Below are 20,744 nucleotides of genomic sequence, written 5' to 3'. Positions count from 1 at the left end.
CATACCGTGGCAGTATGGTTCAACCCTCGGGGTGCACAAAGGTTACACAAATGGCCTCAGTGCATATGCAGAGGTCAGAGGCCAGGACTGTGCTGCCACTGTGCGGGACACACTGCTGGGGGGAGCATTGAGGTTTAAAGGTGCTGGTGCCTGTGAGGTGCCCTCTCACTGCCCACCCCCCAGCCGCCCTTAGAAAAAATTTAAAGGCAAGTTTCCCCTATGCTTGTAAAAAGGAATCCTCACCAGATTCCCCTTTGCAAGCATCGCCCCTCAAACTGTCAGACCAGTCCTTAATGGACCAGGCCTGGTTCGGTTTGAACTCAGCCTTTTTTTAAGGCTCGTTGGGTTTAAGTTCGAATCAGTTGAACTGAACCTGGTTTGAACTGAACCTGGTTCAATTCAAACTGGTTCAGCACAGCTCTAGTGGGATACCCAATTCAGTGGTAGATCCAGGTACATTCAACCTTTCAATTGAGTCCTGCACTGACAATTGTATGGTGAACCATATTTGAGTTAGGATACTTTTTTAGTATACGACATATAGTTTTATTAAATTGAACATTAGTATTCTATTATTGGATTCTTTTCTTTTTTCTTTTTTGTATTGCAGCTAATTGTTGAGTCCCAATAGTGTTTTTGTGTTTTTTCTTCAAAGTGGAATCTGCAAGAATGCCTCATTCTCGATCTCTACAACCTGGTAACTCTGGATAGTTTGAAATGCACTTATGGCCACCTAGAACAGGTTTCTGCCTGGGGATCTATGCAATAAGCTAACTCCAGCCTAAGAGGCAAGATGCCTCTAAATACCAGTTGCAAGCAGTGTTCCCTCTAACAGGAATTCCCAGATGTTGACTACAACTCCCATAATGAATAAAAACATGATTGTTTTTATTGCTGCTTCTATGTGTTTTACTTGCGTATAGTTTTTATGTTTGTATTTTATAGATTTTAAATTAGATTGGTTTTATATTTTTAGCTTAATATTTTATTGTCATTTTTATTGTATGTTTTTTAACTTTTGTAAACCGCCTTGGGATTGTTTTTAATGAAAGGCGGTATATAAATTTAACAATCAATCAATCAATCAATATAAATAATCCCCAGCCAAAGGCCATTGCAGCTGGGGATGCTGGGAGTTGTGGTCAGCAACATCTGGGAATCTCTGTTAGAGGGAACACTGGTTGCAAGGGAGCAACAGCAGGAGAGAGTTGCCTGTGGGCTTCCCTCACCTCTTGCCTGTGGGCTTCCCGGAGGCATCTGGTGGACCACTGTATGAAACAGAATGCTGGACTAGATAGGCTTTGGGCCTGATCCTGCAGGACTGTTCTTATGTTCTTATCCAAGTGATGCAACATGATCTTATTTCTATCCCTGCTCCATTAGTAGCACATTGCAGACCAGATCCAGCGGCTCAGGGTATTGAAACCTGTTTGTGTCTGTTGACTGAATCACTGGCTGTTTTGTGTACTGAGCAAGAGTGTTGCCTATTTCATGAAAGAAACTCCACTACCCCATCATAAACACAGCAAGGAGCTAGATACTTTGCCTTCTCACTCACAGACCTCTCCAAAATGTTGAATACAGATTATAGTAAGCTCTGAGGACAAGCAAAATACTTAAACTTGCTATAAGTCTCATCAGCCATACAGTAATGATTTGCACTGCATAATTTTATTTTGATTTTATATAATTGCTCCTAATATACTAACTTATTCAATGGAAGGAAACTTCCTATTGTGATATAGATTTAGTTCTGTAAAGTAATTCATACCTTTTTACTTAAGACAACCACCTATACTCGCAGAGGGCATGGTAATTGCACCAATGCTGGCTGTTCCTTCACTTATGTGACCAGACACAAGCCACCAAAGTGCCCATTGTGTGGCAACTTTCTGGGAGGGAAGTGGATCCCAAAGGTATGCTTGAATGTGCTACTGAATTTTACTTCTTAACTGTTAGATTTTAATCTGTAAATCGAGGATGTATGGACTTTGGGATGGCTATTTGGAGAAATGATGAATCTTCAGAGCCTTTGTGCTTTGCAGGAATCAGCTCTGTATTTCCAAACATTCAAAAGCAGTTGCCAATACAGTTTATCTAGAAGTGGAAAATGCTTGTTTTGAAGTGTCCTTCCTCAGTCAATTAAATGCCATGTTTTTTGTGTGTGAAGCTGTAGTGTCCCTTCCCCCCCGCCCCCCACTTTCCTTTTCTGACCCACTGACTACAGTTTGTTACCATTGGCTTAAAGGAGATTTCTTGAATTTTTCTTAAAGCTCTAGCACTAAATGAAATCAAGATTGGTGTGTGTGTCCTGTGCTTATGTTAATAAGCCTGTTTAAAAACAAGCTGGATTTAGGAACTATAAAGGCCTTACATAGAACAGATCTAGTTGCAATTAGTAGGAGTGGAACAGCCCTGTTCCACAGCAGTGTGTGCATGTTTTTAGAGCCTCGCAGCAGCGTGGGCAGCTCTGTAATTGCCCGTATTATGCTGCAGAGAATGTGAGTGATTATGCTTTATTGTTTTTATTTGTTTCTGTTTGTGGGCTGTTTTGAGATACCTGAAATGCACAATATAAGTGTATTAAATGAAAATGAAAATAAAATATGTGGAAGCCATATTTCTGCCAGTTCTAGTGAGAAACTATGTAGAAGAGCTCGCTTGCCTGAACTGCCAGCTATTTCCCATGTTGTTGTTTCCCTACTCATGTTCTTTAAAACATGTGCTTGATAGGGCAATTTTGAGGATTGATATTATATCTGCTTCAGATTTACATGAAAACAATTCACACATTTCAAAGATAAAGTGGCTGACATGCTGAGGAAAACTATAGTCTGGTGGCTATAGGCCACCTCCAGCCTCAGAAGCAGGATGCTTCTGAATACCAGTTGCAGGGGAGTAACAGCAGGAGAGACGGCATGCCCTCAACTCCTGCCTGTAGGCATCCAGCGGCATCTGGTGGGCCACTGTGCGAAACAGGATACTGGACTAGATGGGCCTTGGGCCTGATCCAGCAGGGCTGTTCTTACATTCTTAAAATTGCTCAACAAGTCCCATTGAAATCAAAAAGACATTTAAGGTCTCTTTTTTTATTTCAGTTGGACTATTTTGAGTTATTTTCCTCATCATATCACTGTCTTTTATGAATGCTCCTATATATGTTTGTTCAGACTCCAAATTGGGGCAGGGCAGGGGAGGGAGGAAAATGATGCTAACTGTAGTTGGTATTAGTTGAAGAGTGGGGTGGAAGAGGGGAGATGTGCTTGCTTTGTAACATTAGAGTTTACTTTTCAAATATTAATCATTCATTTCTTCTTGCCAGTTTTTGGCTGTCCATCTTGGTCAGCCAGATATAAATTGTTGATTGTGGGCATCTAAACCCAAGCATGTAATGTTGATTGAGTGTGTCTTGTTTTTAAGGATAAACAATCTAAAGGCAAATCCGAGCCAGCTTCAGGTGTGCCTTTGAAAACGCTGAGGCCCAAAAGATGTCAGCAGCCGTTAGCTTTGGGACAGGCAGTGCTTCAGAACAGCACCTATAAATCACCACTGGAGAGCTCTGAAGCTGTTGCCCAGCTTCTGAATGCAGCTCCTCTTGGGGAGCAGGTGCAGGAGACTGAATGGGAAGAGGTGATAATCTCTGAGGCTCACATCCTTGCAAACAACACACAGCCAGAGGAGCAAGGAAATGCCGCTGCAGTTATGGAGCTTCAAGAAGGCACTGCACAACTTGACTCTTCTTTAGAACAGAAGGAGAGGGAGGGGCTTGAAACACATTCATCTACTGAGGTGGTGAGCCCTACAAACTCACTTACAAATCTGACGTCTGCCATGAAACCTCAAACAGGGTAAGTCAGTTCTGAGTAAATGAAAAGTCAGAGGGAGTTGCTTGTGTAAGTGTGGCACCAATTGTAACTGGGATCCAAATGACACAAATGTTTTTCTCTGTGTACTTTGACTCAATAGTCCAAGCTCACTTTTTGCCTTCCTGCCCATTAAGATAACTTCTTAATAGATCGTCATTTGCCCTTGTGATTCAAAGCTAGCTTCTCCTCCACTCCTGCCATGTCTTAATTCCGTATCTAGCAAATTAAGGTAAACTTCAAGGTAACAATGTTGTCCCTCAAGTAGGTTATTCCTGTGTTTGGTCTAAGTGACCTGTGGAATTCTCCACTGCCCTCTCTTGTCTCCTCAGAGATGATGCACTTGGCACTTCACTCAAGGGGCAGGAGCAGAAGAGCAAAGCAAGACCCAAGCCATCTTTGCTGGCTGCTGCAAGGCCCATGAGAGCAATACTGCCCGCCCCAGTCAGCCTGGTGAGAGAAACCAACACAGAGCAGCCCAACTGCAGACAACCGCTTCCAAATAATGGTAAAGCAAGGATTCCAGCTTATGCTTGCGGGGTGAAGGGAAACTAGATTTCTTGAATCGCCAACTATGGTGGTTATGTCTGGAAGTATGCTGGCTGCATATAACTGTTAATATTTTCATGTCATTTTGAGAAGTCTGAATTAAGAGCAAGACTAGGCACATGATTTCCCTTCAGAAATCTCAGACCATGGTCTGAGTTCCATGTTGCAAGAAAGGCAGGATATAAATATGACACACAAATGTTCAAGGCCAGCATTATGCCTCCAAGGCATCAGTTTCTCTTAACCTTTTAAGAGAGTAAGGTCTGCAAATCTGGTCTCTTGCCAGAGACTCTTGCTTGGTCTCTTGTGATTTAGAGGTGATTGGCTGCATTTGCCGGGATAGTCAGTATAAAATGAAACATACTTATGTGCATTGTCTCTGTCTGTTTGTGTGTGTTGTTCAAGACAAAAATTCTCCTGCAAGAATCTCAGGACTGAAACCTAGTACTTTGAAGCAGTTGGGTCAGTCTCCACTTCAGTCACCTGTTGTTGAAGAGCACAAGGTAATCATGCTTTTTGCCTGAATACTTATTTTTCTGTTGTCTTAGAATTTTTGTATTTAAACACGCTATTAAATTTGGTTATCCTAGTATAGCAAGAGGGGGAAATGGAATACTTTACATAACTGATCTTTAGTATGGTTTACACTCTGGCCTGCAAATGTCAGTTCTTTAAGATTCTTGAAAAGCTAGACGGAGGAACTTGGAAATACTTTTCACATTCTACTTTTTAAAATGTCTTAAATTAGGGTTTTTGTCAGCTGGATATATTTATATGTTATTTCATATATATATTCTTGCTGTTAAAGCCTCTGGGGAGATTTTAGTGTCTATTTAACAGCTTCGACTTGTTCCTATAAATCTTTTCTCTTAAGGTCTGTTCACACGACTTCTTAGTCTAGTGGCGATAAATGTGGCGAGGTATCAGAGCAAGGCTCAAACTTGCATGTCTTCTCTCCATTGGATGAAGAACGGTGTGATGTCTTATCTGTACACATACATTTCATATATGAATATACCCTGTTTATTTTTGTGGAGATGGATCATGTGAACAGGGCATGCTTATAGATCTCAGTTCACGCTAAACAGTCTATACCCAGTGAGGAACTGGCAGATATTAGGCTTGCTCCTGTGCCCCTCTGTGTTTGGAATTTACAGACTGAGTTGCAGTGTGAACAGGCCCTTAAATAACCACTTGCTAGTTCATAGATATGTTTTGTGGGTGGTTTAATGGCTAATAAAGTACTGCAAAGTTGAGGTGGTGGTAGGGAAGACTACTGAATAAGAAGATGGCAGATACACTGAAAACCTGTCTGATGTGCAGTTCTTTCAGAAGCACACCCCACCTTATCTGGGGCTTACTCGCAAATAAGTATGGACAGGATTGCAGCCTTAATGTTTCTTGCTTGCCTTATTGCTGTCAATGTAAAGGTCCATGATGGCACAAACAGCTCAGCATCTCAGGTCAAAGTGATGGAGGTCAAACCAGATGTATTCCATTCCTATAAGTACAGCTGCACTGTTACCTTGGTAAGTGTCTCTGATAATGGGATATCTCATAAGAATGCAGTGTATAAGCTGTCTTTGTTTTTCATGGTGCAAATGAGGACAGGTGTCAGGCAGGCAGGAGCTCTTTTTTCTCTTGCCAATAGGCACAAGTGAATCATGGACTGGGGCAGTTCTGATGCTGTAATTTTTTGAAATTTTGAAGACTTTGAGGAAATGATTCAGAATTCAAGCTGGCTCAGTTTAAGCTAACTACTTAGCTAGCTTAAGATGAGATCTCCTCCAGGTCACCCCTGGTCATAATTAACTTTTATTAGAAAGTGATTAACTTTTATTAGAACGTTTAGCTGTGGTATTACCCAAGCTTTGAGTTGCATAGACCCTTCTAGGGCAGTTCTACCTCCTCCTCCTCTTGGATTGTGTCCTGAAGGGATTTCAGTCCTGAAACCTTTAGAGTTTGGTTTGCCCAGAAATGTCCCAGCGTCTAGTCTGAAGGATGTGTAGCTTTCAGTTCTCACCCATTGGTGGCTCAGAATAGTGCAGTGAAATGGAAAGTGTACAGATGTTATTTTGATATTGATCCCTTATGAACAAGGCTTTCCTTGACACCTCAGTGGAACTGTAGCACACCTTTGTGTCACTCATTCATTAATACAGCCAATACTCCTGTTGTGTTTACATGACCATCTTCTAGTTAGGTACTTGTGGTATTTGGAGTTAACCCCAAAGTGAACAGTTTGAGCTGGTTGTCAGCAGTGACTATGCCATGATTTTATCTTTGCTTATATTATGAGGAAACAGGTGGTGATCTAGTAGCCTTGTGCTGCATATAAAGCAGAGCAGATACATGTTTGGTCTCTGTGTGCAGGATTTAGGCTTGGCGACCTCACGAGGTAGAGGGAAGTGTAAAAACCCTTCTTGCAACTATGTATACACTAATCGGCACAAGCCACGTATCTGTCCCAGCTGTGGCTACAATCTTGCTAAAGACAGAGCTGAAAAAACGGTGAAATCCCTGGTGAGTGGTGACTTTTTAATATACTCTTGGAAGAGCTCACTTTCCGGTTGGTCTGTGTCTTTGAACTGTCATGGATTGCCTCTAATTAAATGCCTTTTCACACCTCAGTACAGTATTTAGATTAGCCTTAAGCTGTATCAGGAACTTGCAGGGTGTGCAAAGCTCCAGTTAAGGAATACACCACTATGTGGGTTTGTGTTCATGAGTGTATTGTATTGACAATTATTAAATATATAAGATGAGAACTCAAGAGACAAAGCTTATATTAAAATTCTATTTATCTGTATAATTTCTAGTACAGTGTATATAGAGAAAGCATAAGACTATCACAATAGAATTGATTACAAAGGGTTTTACATGGAAAATAATGTCAAGGAGCATTGGTACTTACAAAATGCAAAAGGAAGTGCTAAAAAACATCCCAAAATTTATTTGAATGTACCGCTTTTTGATCCTAAAACTTTTCATGATAAATACAGAAATCATAACTAAGAGAAATTTGTTAGTTTTCCAATCCTCTTTTAATAGAAAACTTGCTGTCACACACTTTTTCCTTTTTCTTTATTGTTAGATATATATTGTTAGATATAAACTTAGATATATAATTAGCCCCTTTCATGTAGATTTAAATTCATTCTCTAGTCCTTATGTTTGAGGAGTAGAGAGCAAACTATATTAACTAACTTCTTTAATTGTGGTTAAGGAATGGGCAGTATTGCATCTGTGATTCTGCACCAGTCTTTTGAGGGGATACTCCAGATAAATTCTATCTACTTAATGGTCTTGTGGGGACAAGCATGACTTGTCCCCTCAGCTAAGCAGAGTCCACCCTGGTTGCATATGAATGGGAGACTACATGTGTGAGCACTGTACGATATTCCCCTTAAGGGATGGAGCTGCTCTGGTAAGAGTATCTAGGCTCCAAGTTCCCTCCCTGGCAGCATCTCCAAGATAGGGCTGAGAGAGATTCCTGCCTGCAACCTTGGAGAAGCCGCTGCCAGTCTGTAGACAATACTGAGCTAGATGGACCAATGGTCTGATTCAGTATATGGCAGCTTCCTATGTTCCTACTGTATTTTCCTGGATCCATGACTAGGGTTTTTCCTTTTGGCTAAATAGGATAATCTATATTTAACCCATAATTTTAAAGGGGATTGACTTAAATTAAGCTCATCTTTTATTCAGTTACATGTAATAATTAATATATTGCAATTGTAATTGCTTCATCAAAATCAATATATGGCCTGATTCAGACCGTTTGTCCGTTCATTCATTCATTCATTCTTTCTTTCTTTCTTTCTTTCTTTCAACTTATATACTGCCCTTCCTAAAGTAGCTCAAGACAGTTTACAGTAAAATAAAAAACACATAATAAAGCAATTAATTAAAAAACACTAAAACCAGATTAAAACTCATTAACATTAAAACTAGATATCATTAAAAGCCAGGCCAAAAAGATGAGTCTTTAAGTCTGTCCTGAAGGCCTCCAAGGAAGATAATCCTCTTATATCCACAAGCAGCATGTTGCGCAACCTAGGTGCAAACACTGAGAAGGCCTGATCCCAGGTCACCACCAGATGAACTGGTGGCATCCAAAGGTTGACCCCTCCTGATCATCTTAATGAGTGGTGGGGATCTTGTAGAGAAAGTTTCTCTCTCAGGTAACCCAGACCTAAGCCATTCAGGGCTTTAAAGGTAGTAATCAGCACTTTTACTTTGCCCCGAAACATATCAGCAGCCAGTGCAACTGTTTAAGAACGGGCAGACCTGGTATGTATTACAGAGACTTGGTTGGGGGAGGCTGGTGGCCCAGTCTGGTCCTGGCTTCTTCCTCCAAGGTACTCTGTTGAGGAGCAGGGGAGGGAAAGTAGGTGGGGAGGGGAAGTGGCTGTCGTCTATAAGAACAATATCTCCCTGACCAGAATCCCTGTCGAAGTGTCTGACCATATTGAATGTGTGTACCTAAGTTTGGGGACCAGGGATAGACTGGGACTTCTGTTGGTGTACCGATTGCCCTGCTGCCTGACAGAGTCCCTAACTGAGCTGGCGGACTTGTTTCAGGCTTGGTGTTTGAGTCTCCCAGGCTTCTGGTGCTGAGGGACTTCAGTGTTCACTTTGGGACCAGTTTGTCCAGGGCGGCTCAGGAGTTCATAGCAGCCATGACAATAATGGGCCTATGCAAGGTGGTCTCAGGACCAATGCATATTGCTGGTCATACGCTTGATCTGGTCTTTCACTCTGAATAGGGTGGTGTTCTGTGGGTGGGGACTCCTGTGATTTTCCCATTGTCGTGGACGGACCACCATCTGGTTAAGGTTGGACTCACAACCATGTCCCACCTCCACAGGCCCATTAGGATGGTCCGCCCAAGAAGTTTACTGGATCCCATAGGGTTCTGAGAAGCCTTGGAGGGATTTACTATTGGCTCTGCTGGTGACCCTGTCGACTCCCTGGTAGAGAATTGGAATAATCAACTCACCAGGGTAGTGGACATGATCGCTCCTAAGCGTCCTCTCTGACCTGCTTCAAAACTGGCCCCTTGGTATATGGAAGAACTACGGGGACTGAAGTGACGAGGTAGACAACTAGAGTGCAAGTGGAGGAAGACTCAGCTCGAATCCGACGGATTATTACATAGAGAGCATTTGAAGATCTATGCTCAGGCAATATGTGCGGCAAAGAATCGATTCTTTTCCTCCTGTATCGTGTCCACAAGTTCATGTCCGGCGGAGTTGTTCAGGGTCGGGAAGGGGCTAATGTGCGCCCTTTCCCCCTTGAATCAGTACTTAGAACCAACAATTACTCATTGTGACATTTTTAATGAGTTCTTTGTGGACAAAATCTCTTGTATTCAGGCCAGCTTGGATTCAAACTCCACAATTGTTAGTCTGATGTCGAGGTGTCCAGCAGCTCCTCTTATGTGATGAGCCTGGATCAGTTTCAGTTTGTGACTCCTGAGGATGTGGACAAGTTGCTTTGAATGGTGCGCCCTACCACCTACCCTCTTGATCCTTGCCTGACATGGCTTATACTATCTGGCAGGGAGGCTGTGTAGAGGGCCTGGTAGAGATAATAAATGCGTCTCTGAGGGAGGGCAGGATGCCTCCTTGTCTTGAGGCAGTCATTAGACTGCATCTGAAGAAGCCTGCCTTGAATCCCTCAGAGTTAAATAATTACAGGCCTGTCTCCAACCTTCCATGGTTGGGCAAGATGATTGAGAAGATGGTGGCCTCCCAGCTCCAAGCAGTCTTGGAGGAAACTGATAATCTAGACCCATTTCAAACTGGCTTTTAGGAGGTCTATGGGGTGGAGACTGCCTTGGTTGGCCTGATGGATGATCTCCAGTTGGGAATTGACAGAGGGAGTGTGACTCTGTTGGTCCTTTTGGCTCTCTCGGCAGCTTTCGATACTATTCAATACTAATGGTGTTTTAATGTAAACCGCCCTGAGCCTTTTGGAAGGGCGGCATAAAAGTTTTAATAATAATAATAATAATATTGACCATAGTATCCTTCTGGAACATCTGAGGGGATAGGGGGTGGGAGGCACTACTTTGTGGTGGTTCCGCTCCTACCTCACAGGCAGATTCCAGATGGTGTCTCTTGGAGGCTGCTGTTCTTCCCAATCTGAACTTTTGTATGTTGTCCCTCAGGGCTCTGTATTGTCACCAATGTTGTTTAACATTTATATGAAACCACTGGGAGAGATCATCAGGGGATTTGGTGCAGGGTGTTATCAGTATGCTGATGACAACCAAATCTATTTCTCCATGTAAACATCATCAGGAGAAGGCATAATCTCCCTAAACACCTGTCTGGAGGCAGTAATGGGCTGGATGAGGGATAACAAACTGAGGCTGAATCAAGGTAAGATGGGGGTACTTATTGTGCAGGGTCGGAACTTGGGAGATGATTTTGATCTGCCAGTTCTGGATAGGGTCACACTTCCCCGGAAGGAACTGGTACGCAGTCTGGGGGTGCTTCTGGATCCGAACCTCTCCCTGGTGTCTCAGGTTTAGGCGGTGACCAGAAGTGCTTTTTATCAGCTTTGGCTGATACACCGTGTCCATTTCTTGAGATAAGCAACCTCAAAATGGTCGTACATCTGCTGGTAACCTCTAGGCTGGATTACTGGAATGCTCTCTGTGTGGGGAATGCTCTCTGTATGCCTTTGTACGTAGTCTGGAAACTGAAATTGGTTCAGAATGTGGCAGCCAGGTTGGTCTCTGGGTCAACTAGGAGATACCATATTACTCCTGTCTTGAAGGAGTTGCACTGGCTGCCAATATGTTTCCAGGCAAAATACAAGGTTCCGGTCTTTACCGACAAAGCCCTGAACAGCTTAGGCCCTGGGTATTTAAGAGAATGTCTTCTTCACCCTGAGCCCCACCACCTGCTAAGATCATCTGGAGAGGTTTGCCTCTGGCTGCCACCAACTCGTCTGGCGGCTACTCAGTCTAACCCCTGGACTTTGGAATGTGCTTCCTGTTGAAATAAGAGCCTCCCCATCTCTTGCAACTTTTAAGAAGGCACTGAAGACACATGTATTCTCCCAGGCTTTTAATTAGATTTATAGTTTTAAATAATTTTTATACTGGGTTTTAAATGTTTTTAATCTTTTTAAATGATTTTAATTGTAAACCGCCCAGAGACGCACATTTTGGGTGGTATAGAAATATTTTAAATAAAAAATAATGTGATCTCTCCAAGATACCTCAAAGACAAATCTGGCTGTTGCCTTTTGATCTTACTGAAGTCTCCGAACTACGTACAAAGGCAGCCCTACATAGAGCACATTGCAGTAGTCCAAGCTGGAGGTTACTAGCTGATGTACCACTGTGTTCAGGTCGTTCTCCTCAAGGAACTGTCGGAATTGTCAAATTGATCGGTTAGTAAAAAACACTCCTAGCCACAGCCTCAACCTGAGGCACCAGGGTCCAAGACCACTCCCAAGCTATGAACCTGTGATTTCTGGGGAGTGTAACCTCATCCAGAACAGGAAAGTCTATCCCATCTTGCAGATTATGACCCCCAACAATGAGCACCTCAGTCTTGCTTGGATTCCGCTTCAGTCTATTATCCCTCATCCAGGCCACTACTACCTGTAGGCAGGCATTTAAGGGGCTAATGCAATTTCCTGATATTGATGACAAGGAGAAGTAGATTTGGATTTTGTTAGCATATCGATAACACCCAGCACCAAATCCCCTGATGATTTCACCCAGAGGTTTCAAGTAGATGTTAAAAGCATTGTGGACAGAATGGAGCCCTGAGGGATTCCATATAGCAGCTCCCATTTTGAAGAGAAACTGTCACCGGATGCCACCATCTGAAATCTACTTGAGGCATAGGAGCAGAACTACTGTAAAATAGTGCCTGCTATCCCCAGATCCCTCAAGCAATCCAGAGGGATACCATGGTCGATTGTAATGAAAGCCACTGAGAGATCAAAAGAACAGAGTTACACTCCCTCTGTCAGTTCTCTGGTGAACGTCATCTATTTATTTAGGTCATCCATCTTATTTATGTATTTATTACTTCTCTGTGTAAACCACCCTGAGCCATTTTTGGAAGGGCAGTATAGAAATCAATCAATCAAATAAATAAATATTAGGCTGATCAAGGCCATCTCAAGTAGCTGCCCTAAAGCCAGTTTGAAATGGGTCTAGAGAATCTGTTTCCTCCAAGACCGGTTGGGGCTGGTTAGCCACTACCCTCTCAATCATCTTACCCAACCATGGGAGGTTGGAGACTGGTCTATAATTATCCATCACCAGGGGATCCAGAGCGGGCTTCTTAAGAAGAGATCTAACCATTGTCTCCTTCATAACAAGGTGGCATCCTACTCCCCACTCCCCTCAGTGAGGTATTAATGATATCAACTAGGCTAGCTCCAACAACCTCCCTGCAAGATGAAATCAGCCATGTTGGGCAAGGATCTAAAGAACAGGTGGTAACCATACTGCTCCAAGCAGCTTCTCCACATCTTCAGGAGTCACAAAGTGAAACTGATCCAAGCTAATCCTGTAAGAGGGATTGCCAGACACCTTCCTAACTGGCTCTGCAGAAATACTGGAGCCCAGATCAGTCCAAATGTGAGAGATTTTATTTGCAAAGAACTCATTGGATGTGTTCCGGAAACATATTTGAAACAGAAGGGATTTGAGTTAACCCCCTAACAATCCAGAATAGCTCTTCTGGACAAGAACTTACAGACGCAATACATGCAGAATAAAATAGCTTCCTTGCTGCACGTATTGCCACAGCATAGATGGGCTCTATGCTGTAGGGGCTCTATGCTGTAGTCTTATTGAATTCAAGATGAGTCGTCCTCCATTTGCACTCCACTCATCTGCCTTGCCACTTCAGCTCCCTTCTCTCTTCCATATATCATGGAGCTAATTTTGAAGTGGGTTGGAGAGGACGCTTAGGAGTGATCATGTCTACTGCCCTGGTAAGTTCCCTGTTCCAGGTCTCCAACAAGGCATCTCCAGAATAACTGGCAGAACCAACTCCAAAACTTCACAAGGCCCTTTAGAATCCTACTGGATCCAACAGCTTTCTTGGGTGGACCATTCTAATAGGCCCACCACCCCTGTAGTGGTCAGACATGACTGTGAGACCAACCTTAACCAGAAAGTGGACTATTCGTGACAATGAGGAAACTACAGAAGACCCCATCCACGGAACACCCCCCCACACACACACACACACAATCCAGCATGTGACCAGCAACATGCATAGGTCCTAGGACTAATTGGGATAGGCCCATAGTTGCCATGGCCGCTGTGAACTCCTGAGCAGCACCAGACAAGCCAGTCCCAAAGTGGACATTGAAATCATCCAACACCAAAAGCCTGGGCAACTCCAACACCAGCTCAGTGACCAACTCCATCAATTCAGGGAGTCTGTTAGGTAGTTGTGCTGGCGGCTGCACCTCTGGCTTTCCTCTGCCCTTTTCTGCCAACCCCCAACACCCCATCTCTCCTGTGACTCTGGAGCTTGGCTGAGGAAACTGGCTCCCACAGCTGCAGCTTGTCCGGGCAATCAGGACAGTGGCTCAGATGCAGGCTGGCAGAAGGAATTCCCAGCAGCACGTCTTCACTGCTGATCAAGGCTGAAGAGAGGAGGCAAGTCAAGCCTGGCAAATCTCCCGCTTCAGGCCAGGGAGATTCAGATGGAAAAGAGTCGACGGCCTCTCAGCTAGCCCCTCATTCTTGAATATGGTAGACACATAGAAATCAGGATCTGGAGAATGTATTCTCAAAAGACTGTATTTCAGCTTCTAATCCTGGTTTATTTTAAAATTCTGGCTAGGACAGGATCGCATGATTTAGAACATAATGAGAGATCCTGGATTGTTCTAAGCCAGGATCAGAAGTAGACTCGCTCCTGCCCTTGCACATGAAAGGGAGGGGAGAGTATAGACACCTGAGGTTAGGGCAGTTGCATGAAGTTACGATTGAATCCTGGCTCTGGATTACATCTGGACTGGCCCTATCTAAGCCAGGAGTGGAGTTTAAGACAATTGTGTGTTCTGTTTTGTTATGCTGACTTGCAGAGCCCTCTAGTGTTAACTTTTCCAATCTCTTGATGCTTATGACTGTATTGACTGTACTGTGAGAAGCACACTGAATTTAGAGTGGTACAATGCACTTCTCAGACCATGCTTTCTCTTGACCATTAACATTCCTTCCATGCAGCTTCTTGGGCTTGATTTAAATATTACCAGAGTGTTGTGATTCCTACTTTCCTGTGGCCAAATCACACTGGCAAGAAAGTATGCTAATGCAGCTGCCTCCCTGTCCTCCCAGCTGGGATGGACTGCATTTAGCTTGGGAGGGTAGCAGGGAATAGTCGAAGCAGATTTACACATTTGGCATTTAAATATTTGTGGGACTGTTGAAGTTCTGAATGCTGCTTTTTATAAGCCATTTTGCTGAAACGATTTAGTCTGATGTACTAAACTAATTCCAGAGAAGTGAGTTATGGCACAGCTGGATCTAAATTTTGGTGTTATCAGTTCTATCCTATTCCTAGGTTAAGGTAAGGATGATGATGCAGGAGCAGGGGCTTTTGGGGTGACTTTAGTTGCTGCCTTCCACACATATGGCCTGCAGTATGAACTGATACCTCCACATGAGCTTCTGATTGCACATTTCATCTGATCTTTCCATTCAAAACAAAAAGAGGCAGATTGTACAATCTGTATGGTTGAGAGGAAGGATTTTGTTGCTCTTCCACCATACTATTGTGGCACTGTCCCCAGCTTGAATGTATGAACTGGGGCTCAAAGCATCCTCGAACACACTGCCAAATTACTGTTTGGGGCAGAATAGCAAAGAAAAGTTACTTTCCAAATAGCAAGATCACTGTGATGCTTCAAATTTGAGTCTACAAGTATGTGGACAGATAATCAAAGTGCAACATTTCTTGTAGGAAGTCACTTCTAGCCCCACAGATGTGTTGAACACCAATGAGCCTCTAATCCAATCCCAAAAAGAGATTCAACGTCAGTCCACTCTGCAGCTTCTACGTAAAGTAATACAGATCCCAGAGAATGAATCTGAGCTGGCTGATGTCTTTGCACTGATTCATGAACTCAACAGCTCACGGCTCATCCTGTCCAACATGAATGAGGAGACGGTCACCATTGAGCAGACTTCTTGGTCAAACTATTATGAGTTTCCATCATCACAGTGCCTTCTTTGTAGCAGCACTTTATTCAAAGGGGGACCCAAGTAAGTTTTCTTCACTTTAAGGAATGATATTGATTCCTGTTCCTCTAAAATAATGCTGCTTTGCAATTTTGTAAAATATTCCGTACTCCCAAGACAACTCCGTGCTTTTAGAATCTTAAAAAGAGATGGTTGTAGCATATGCATTTTAGTCATTTCTGATGGTGAAAAAATGTATTGTCAAATGTATTACTTGTAAAAAGTAATCTGTCAGGAACTGATATCGACTGTTTTCTTTAATATGCTTCATCACTTTGTATTTGCTTTAGGCCTGTGCATGGTTCAAAATGTTGGGTTCCAACTGAACCTGTCAGTCGCACTTGAAAATAGAGTCCTTTGTTTGCCCCAGTGGGCTAAACTGATGGGAGAACTTGCATACACCATTTCACAGAATACCAATTCGCTGGTTTTGCTGAAACTAATAAAAGTGGTTTGTCCAGGCAATGGACAAATAAGGAAAAATGGAGAAAATAAGGAAAAATTAAACTGAGAAACTTTGATGTATGCATGAAAAAGAAACATAGAAACATTTTCAATACAACATGATAAGCTTCGTACAACTATGCAGTTAAATCAAAGTTTGGCTAAAAAGGGGAAAGCAAGGAAAGGTGGAGAGAGATCCCCTCAAAGACATTTTCCTTCATCCTGAAACTAAAATAAAAACTAAATAAAAAAGGCAAAGAACAAACAAAAGCCCAAAGACCCCAAAGTTCTTCCAAAATGATACCTCAACATACCAGGCTCCAGCTTTTACACCTCAGTCAAATTACTTAACTTTTCAGGCCTTCCATTGGTTGAATTCTCCCATAGCAAGCAAGCCATCTTTATATCAGTTAATAAAATAAGTTCTGTATTTGAGTAATGGTGATTCATGGCATTTTCAAATACTGACCTTTTTTGTTCTCAAATTTCTCATTGTGGTACACAAGCAAGCTCAGGTTACTACAAGCAATGTGTCAAGAATATTTCGTACCTGCACCTTGTGATCCTCTCATGGTAGCTTATGTTCTGCCAACAACAACTTAGTCAAGGTCTTTTCACTGGCTTCTATTGAAACTTCTATACAGCAGTCAAAAAATCAGCGTTTTTCTCTCTTCAGAGAGGCATTTATGCACCCAAGTTTTTAACTACACTTGTGGTTTTAAATTGTTTTAAGGTTTTCAGGTTCTGTTTTTATTTATGTTGCTGTAAAGCACCCAGAGAAGGACGTTTGGGGCGGTGTAAAGATATAATAATAAACAAACTAGTCAAACTGCTGACTTAGCTTAAAAGCAAATGATCTCTCTTAATTGTCAGTTCTTGACTCATGCTACCTAAAATGGATCCCTACAGTTCAAGTTGTCCTTCAGGCACATCTAGGTGAAATTGTCACCTGATCTTCAGCACTGTCGGGGGCGGTGGTCATGTTGGCCCCTCCCAACTGTTCTGTGCATCAGAGATCTGACATGTTTGTTGGACCTTGTCCTGCCCAGCTGCCGCCGCTGCCGCCACCTCCCCCTCCTTTACCTGGGAGTGGTTGGGGACAATAGACAGGCTGCATCACATCCTCTTGGCTACAAAGGGAGCACTTGAGCAGCTACCTTTCCTTCTGTGGCTGCCATTTAAAAGACACTTCTCCTACCCCTCTATATTTCTTTCTAGGTCCTTGAGTGGCATGAGTGGTTCTGGGATCCATTGCTTTGCTTGCTTGCTTGCTAGCTATTTCTAAGGCTGCAGCAGGGCTGGTATGTGTGTGTGACAGATATGTCTGATATCCCACCATGGCAACGGGCTGGATGTGTGTGTGTGTGCTTCCGATGGTTCTGACTGTCAGAAGCTCTCTGCTGCTGTAGCAGAATTCCCTCCAAGAATGCCAAACAGAGGGCACGTTGACCCAACATATCTCTTGGACCAACACAACTGCACAGCCCTAATTTGTATCTCTATTCTCTACCCGCACGACTGCTCCTGAAATTTGGATGCTATTGTCCCTTCTCTGTGTCTTGAGCAAATAAATGTGATTTGGTTATCTTAATTTTTCCAGTTGACAGAATGAGGTTCAGAAGATCTCCATGCTTATTCTCTCATAGCAGGGGCAGTACAGTCTGAGTAAGCATTGCACTTGTGGATTCCAAATCATGTGGTGGTGTACTAAGAGAGATAGGAAAGATACAGACTGCCTTTGACTGTATTACCCTATTTAGCAAAATGGAAGGTGACTTTTATTGTTTCTCCTGTTTCAAGGAGATATCATGCCTGAATTTTCAGCAAGGGTTAAAGTATCTACTTTCAGAAAATCCTTTGGTCCTTATTAACCAAAGACCAAAGGTCCTTATTAATCCTTTGGTCGTCTTAATTAAAAATTTTAAAAAATAAGAAACTTTTGTGTTGGTTTTTTTAAAACCTTCCTTGCATTTCTTAACCTAGTGTTCAGTAAGTGTATACTTTTAACTCCATCTCCCCTCAATCCTTACAGTTCTCTTGCTGGCCCTCAAGAGTGCTGGCTGTTGACAGCAAATCGGCTGCAGCTGGTCACTGCTCAGCTCAAGGTCTGTGTGAATGTGCAGTGCTTGGCCCTCCATAGCTTCAATGATATCTACACAGGTAAGAAATTGCATCCATAAACAAGTTTGTAGGAGCCTTAGGCTTCAAAAGGAGAAGTACAGCATTGTGATAAGTACATTTTGAAATCCATATACTTTCCTGCTATGGTTTTTCCTTTGCATCTTTCCCATACAGCTGGTTCATGTGATGATAAACTTGGGACTTGAGTTCCATTTCTAATTGTCCTTTGACCCATATCTATGTTTCTAAATCCATAGTTATAACTCTTTTGGGGTTTTAATTGCAGGCTTGTTTAATGTGGGAAACAAGCTTCTGGTGAGTCTGGATCTTTTGTTCACGATAAGAAATCATCTTAAACTTGGTGAGGATCCTAAAGTGGCAGTCAGCAGCATCTTGGAATCTGTGCAAGAACAAACTGGTACGAAGATTTCTCTCTCCTTCCATTGAAACTGCTGTGATCAGTCCTCAGAAAATGTGCAGACATCTTAGCAGTTAGAGCTTGCGGAATGTGGTTGGGCCGGAGTTTCTGTTATTTAAAAAAAGGCCCTTTGGGGTTTCACTTGCAATAATTTTTTTGCTTTGAGTGGCATTAATTGATCTTTCCAACTGGCCTTATTAGTATCTTAATTCATCTGTTATTATCTGGAGAGCTGGTCTTCTGGTAGCAAGCATGACTTTGTCCCCTTTGTTAAGCATCATCTGCAAAATTCATATGGTTGCATATGAATGGGAGACCACTGTAAGATATTCCCCTCAGGGGATGGAGCTGCTCTGAGAAGAGCATCTGCATACTTGCATGCAGAAGGTTCCAAGTTCCCTCCCTGGCATCTCCAGATAGGGCTGGGAGAGTCTCCTGCCTGCAGCCTTGGAGAAGCCACTCCCAGTCTGGGTAGACAATACTGAGCTAGATGGGCCAATGGTCTGGTTTGGTCCATGGTGGCTTCCTGTGCCCCTGTGATGCTTTCCTGAATAATCCATTCCCTCTTCATTTAGGTACCTATCCAGCATCTTCTACTGAAACATTATTTTTGCCACTGTTTTAATATCAAACGAGTGGCCGCATGCTGGAAGAGCACATGTTTTTCATGCAGATGGTCCCAGGTTCACTCTCCCAGCATTTAAAAAAAGGGGGGGGCAGCAGGTGATAGGAAAGACCTCTGCGAAAGATCCTGGAAAGCCACTGTTTATCAGAGTGGACAACACTGGGCTCAATGGTCCAGTGGGTCTGATTCTGTATAAGGGAACTTCATACATGTTCTATATTTCTTCTTGAGAAAATGATGGCAGCTTGAGGAGAGTAGGACTAATCTGAATTCAACCAAGACAGGAGGCAAGAGGGTCTATTGGCTTGGTATTGACAGCAGGAAGATTAGGATTGAATGGCTTTACTCTCTTGTTGTTGAAAGCATTCAGTGCTCTGGGATAGAACTTGAGGCATGTATGGCTAGAAGAGTCCCAGGTTCTGCAGGAGATTAGAGTCTTCAGCGTTCCTGCCCAATAAGATTGTCTGTCATCCTTGGATAGAGATCTACTGACAGTATAAAGTTGCCTTCATGGAATCAGTGAGTCCTTTTTCTTCTGCTATTCTAAGAGCAAAGTGTGAAATTTCTGAATTCTGCTGACTTACCCATAGCTCAGCCAGGGCTTCCACCTAGACATAGTGATCAAAGCACCTGCAGTTGTTTCTGCTGGTTAGGTGGCAACTTCTATGCTCTGGGATACATGATGTAGCCAACAATTGGATTGTTGCAGGTGACCCAGGAAAAGTACTTGATAACCTGGGATAGTGTCTACACACACAGAGCACACTGCCTGTTCTGTCCCTGTCAGCTCTGTCCCTTCCAGCATTGACATAAATCCGCTGTTGTACATGAACAGTGCTGAAACCAGATATCGACGTATGCTGCAATTTAAGGAGTACTTCTGTGACACTCTGCTGATGAGACATAGTTGCAGAAGCCATAGAAAAGCCAAAGGTTTTTAAGTGATTTGGTTTGTAACTCCCCCACAGGTGTTAGGGACAAATGTTGACTGAGGCTTTTTGAGTGACTAAAAGGTGTGTGGTTCTTTTTCTCCCCCTGCCCCAGAGAGAAACCTGAACAGTGAGGAGTTGAGTCAGCTGGAGGAGCTGCTGTGCAATGGCTATTGGGCCTTCGAGTGCCTCACTGTCCGGGACTACAATGATATGATCTGTGGAGTCTGTGGCATTGCACCCAAAGTTGAAGTCGCCCAGCGGAATGTGGAGAATGTTTTGTCACTGAAAAATATTGAGGTAGACTATCTAGGCATGTATTACACCCTCCAGCTATACGTTGTATTCTGCTGCTCATAATGCTTTGAGCATTTGTCATTCTAATATGTAGTCAGCTGCATTTAACTCACACCTTTATTTGCTATTCTGGAAGCACAAAAACAAAAAAGGTTCAGTACCCACTACATGAAGTTGATGGATCCAGTCCCTGTAGGCTTTCTTCCTTTATCTGTTAAGTGATGATGCAAATCAAAAAGATGTAAACTTCAAAGCAGAA

The 20,744-nt window shown here is 42.9% G+C and overlaps 1 protein-coding gene across 4 annotated transcripts in view; it reads left to right on the top strand.

The window, feature by feature from the left end:
* HMGXB3 (HMG-box containing 3) overlaps positions 1 to 20,744 on the top strand; it is a 67,380-nt gene that overhangs the window by 38,504 nt on the left and 8,132 nt on the right. For 2 of the 4 annotated variants that reach the window (XM_053303780.1, XM_053303781.1), the window contains exons 7-16: positions 1,785 to 1,916; positions 3,421 to 3,848; positions 4,196 to 4,371; positions 4,812 to 4,915; positions 5,843 to 5,941; positions 6,786 to 6,935; positions 15,374 to 15,675; positions 18,128 to 18,255; positions 18,503 to 18,634; positions 20,304 to 20,488. In XM_053303780.1, coding sequence (XP_053159755.1) covers positions 1,785 to 1,916; positions 3,421 to 3,848; positions 4,196 to 4,371; positions 4,812 to 4,915; positions 5,843 to 5,941; positions 6,786 to 6,935; positions 15,374 to 15,675; positions 18,128 to 18,255; positions 18,503 to 18,634; positions 20,304 to 20,488 — 1,836 coding nt within the window. The remainder of the gene's footprint in view (positions 1 to 1,784; positions 1,917 to 3,420; positions 3,849 to 4,195; positions 4,372 to 4,811; positions 4,916 to 5,842; positions 5,942 to 6,785; positions 6,936 to 15,373; positions 15,676 to 18,127; positions 18,256 to 18,502; positions 18,635 to 20,303; positions 20,489 to 20,744) is intronic. The other 2 variants (XM_053303782.1, XM_053303783.1) reach the window with 2 other exon arrangements.

Source organism: Hemicordylus capensis, chromosome 2 (assembly GCF_027244095.1).
Source record: "Hemicordylus capensis ecotype Gifberg chromosome 2, rHemCap1.1.pri, whole genome shotgun sequence".
NCBI classification, from domain to species: domain Eukaryota; kingdom Metazoa; phylum Chordata; class Lepidosauria; order Squamata; family Cordylidae; genus Hemicordylus; species Hemicordylus capensis.
Note: the sequence above shows the minus strand (reverse complement) of the source record. Positions and strands in the feature narration are given on the sequence as shown.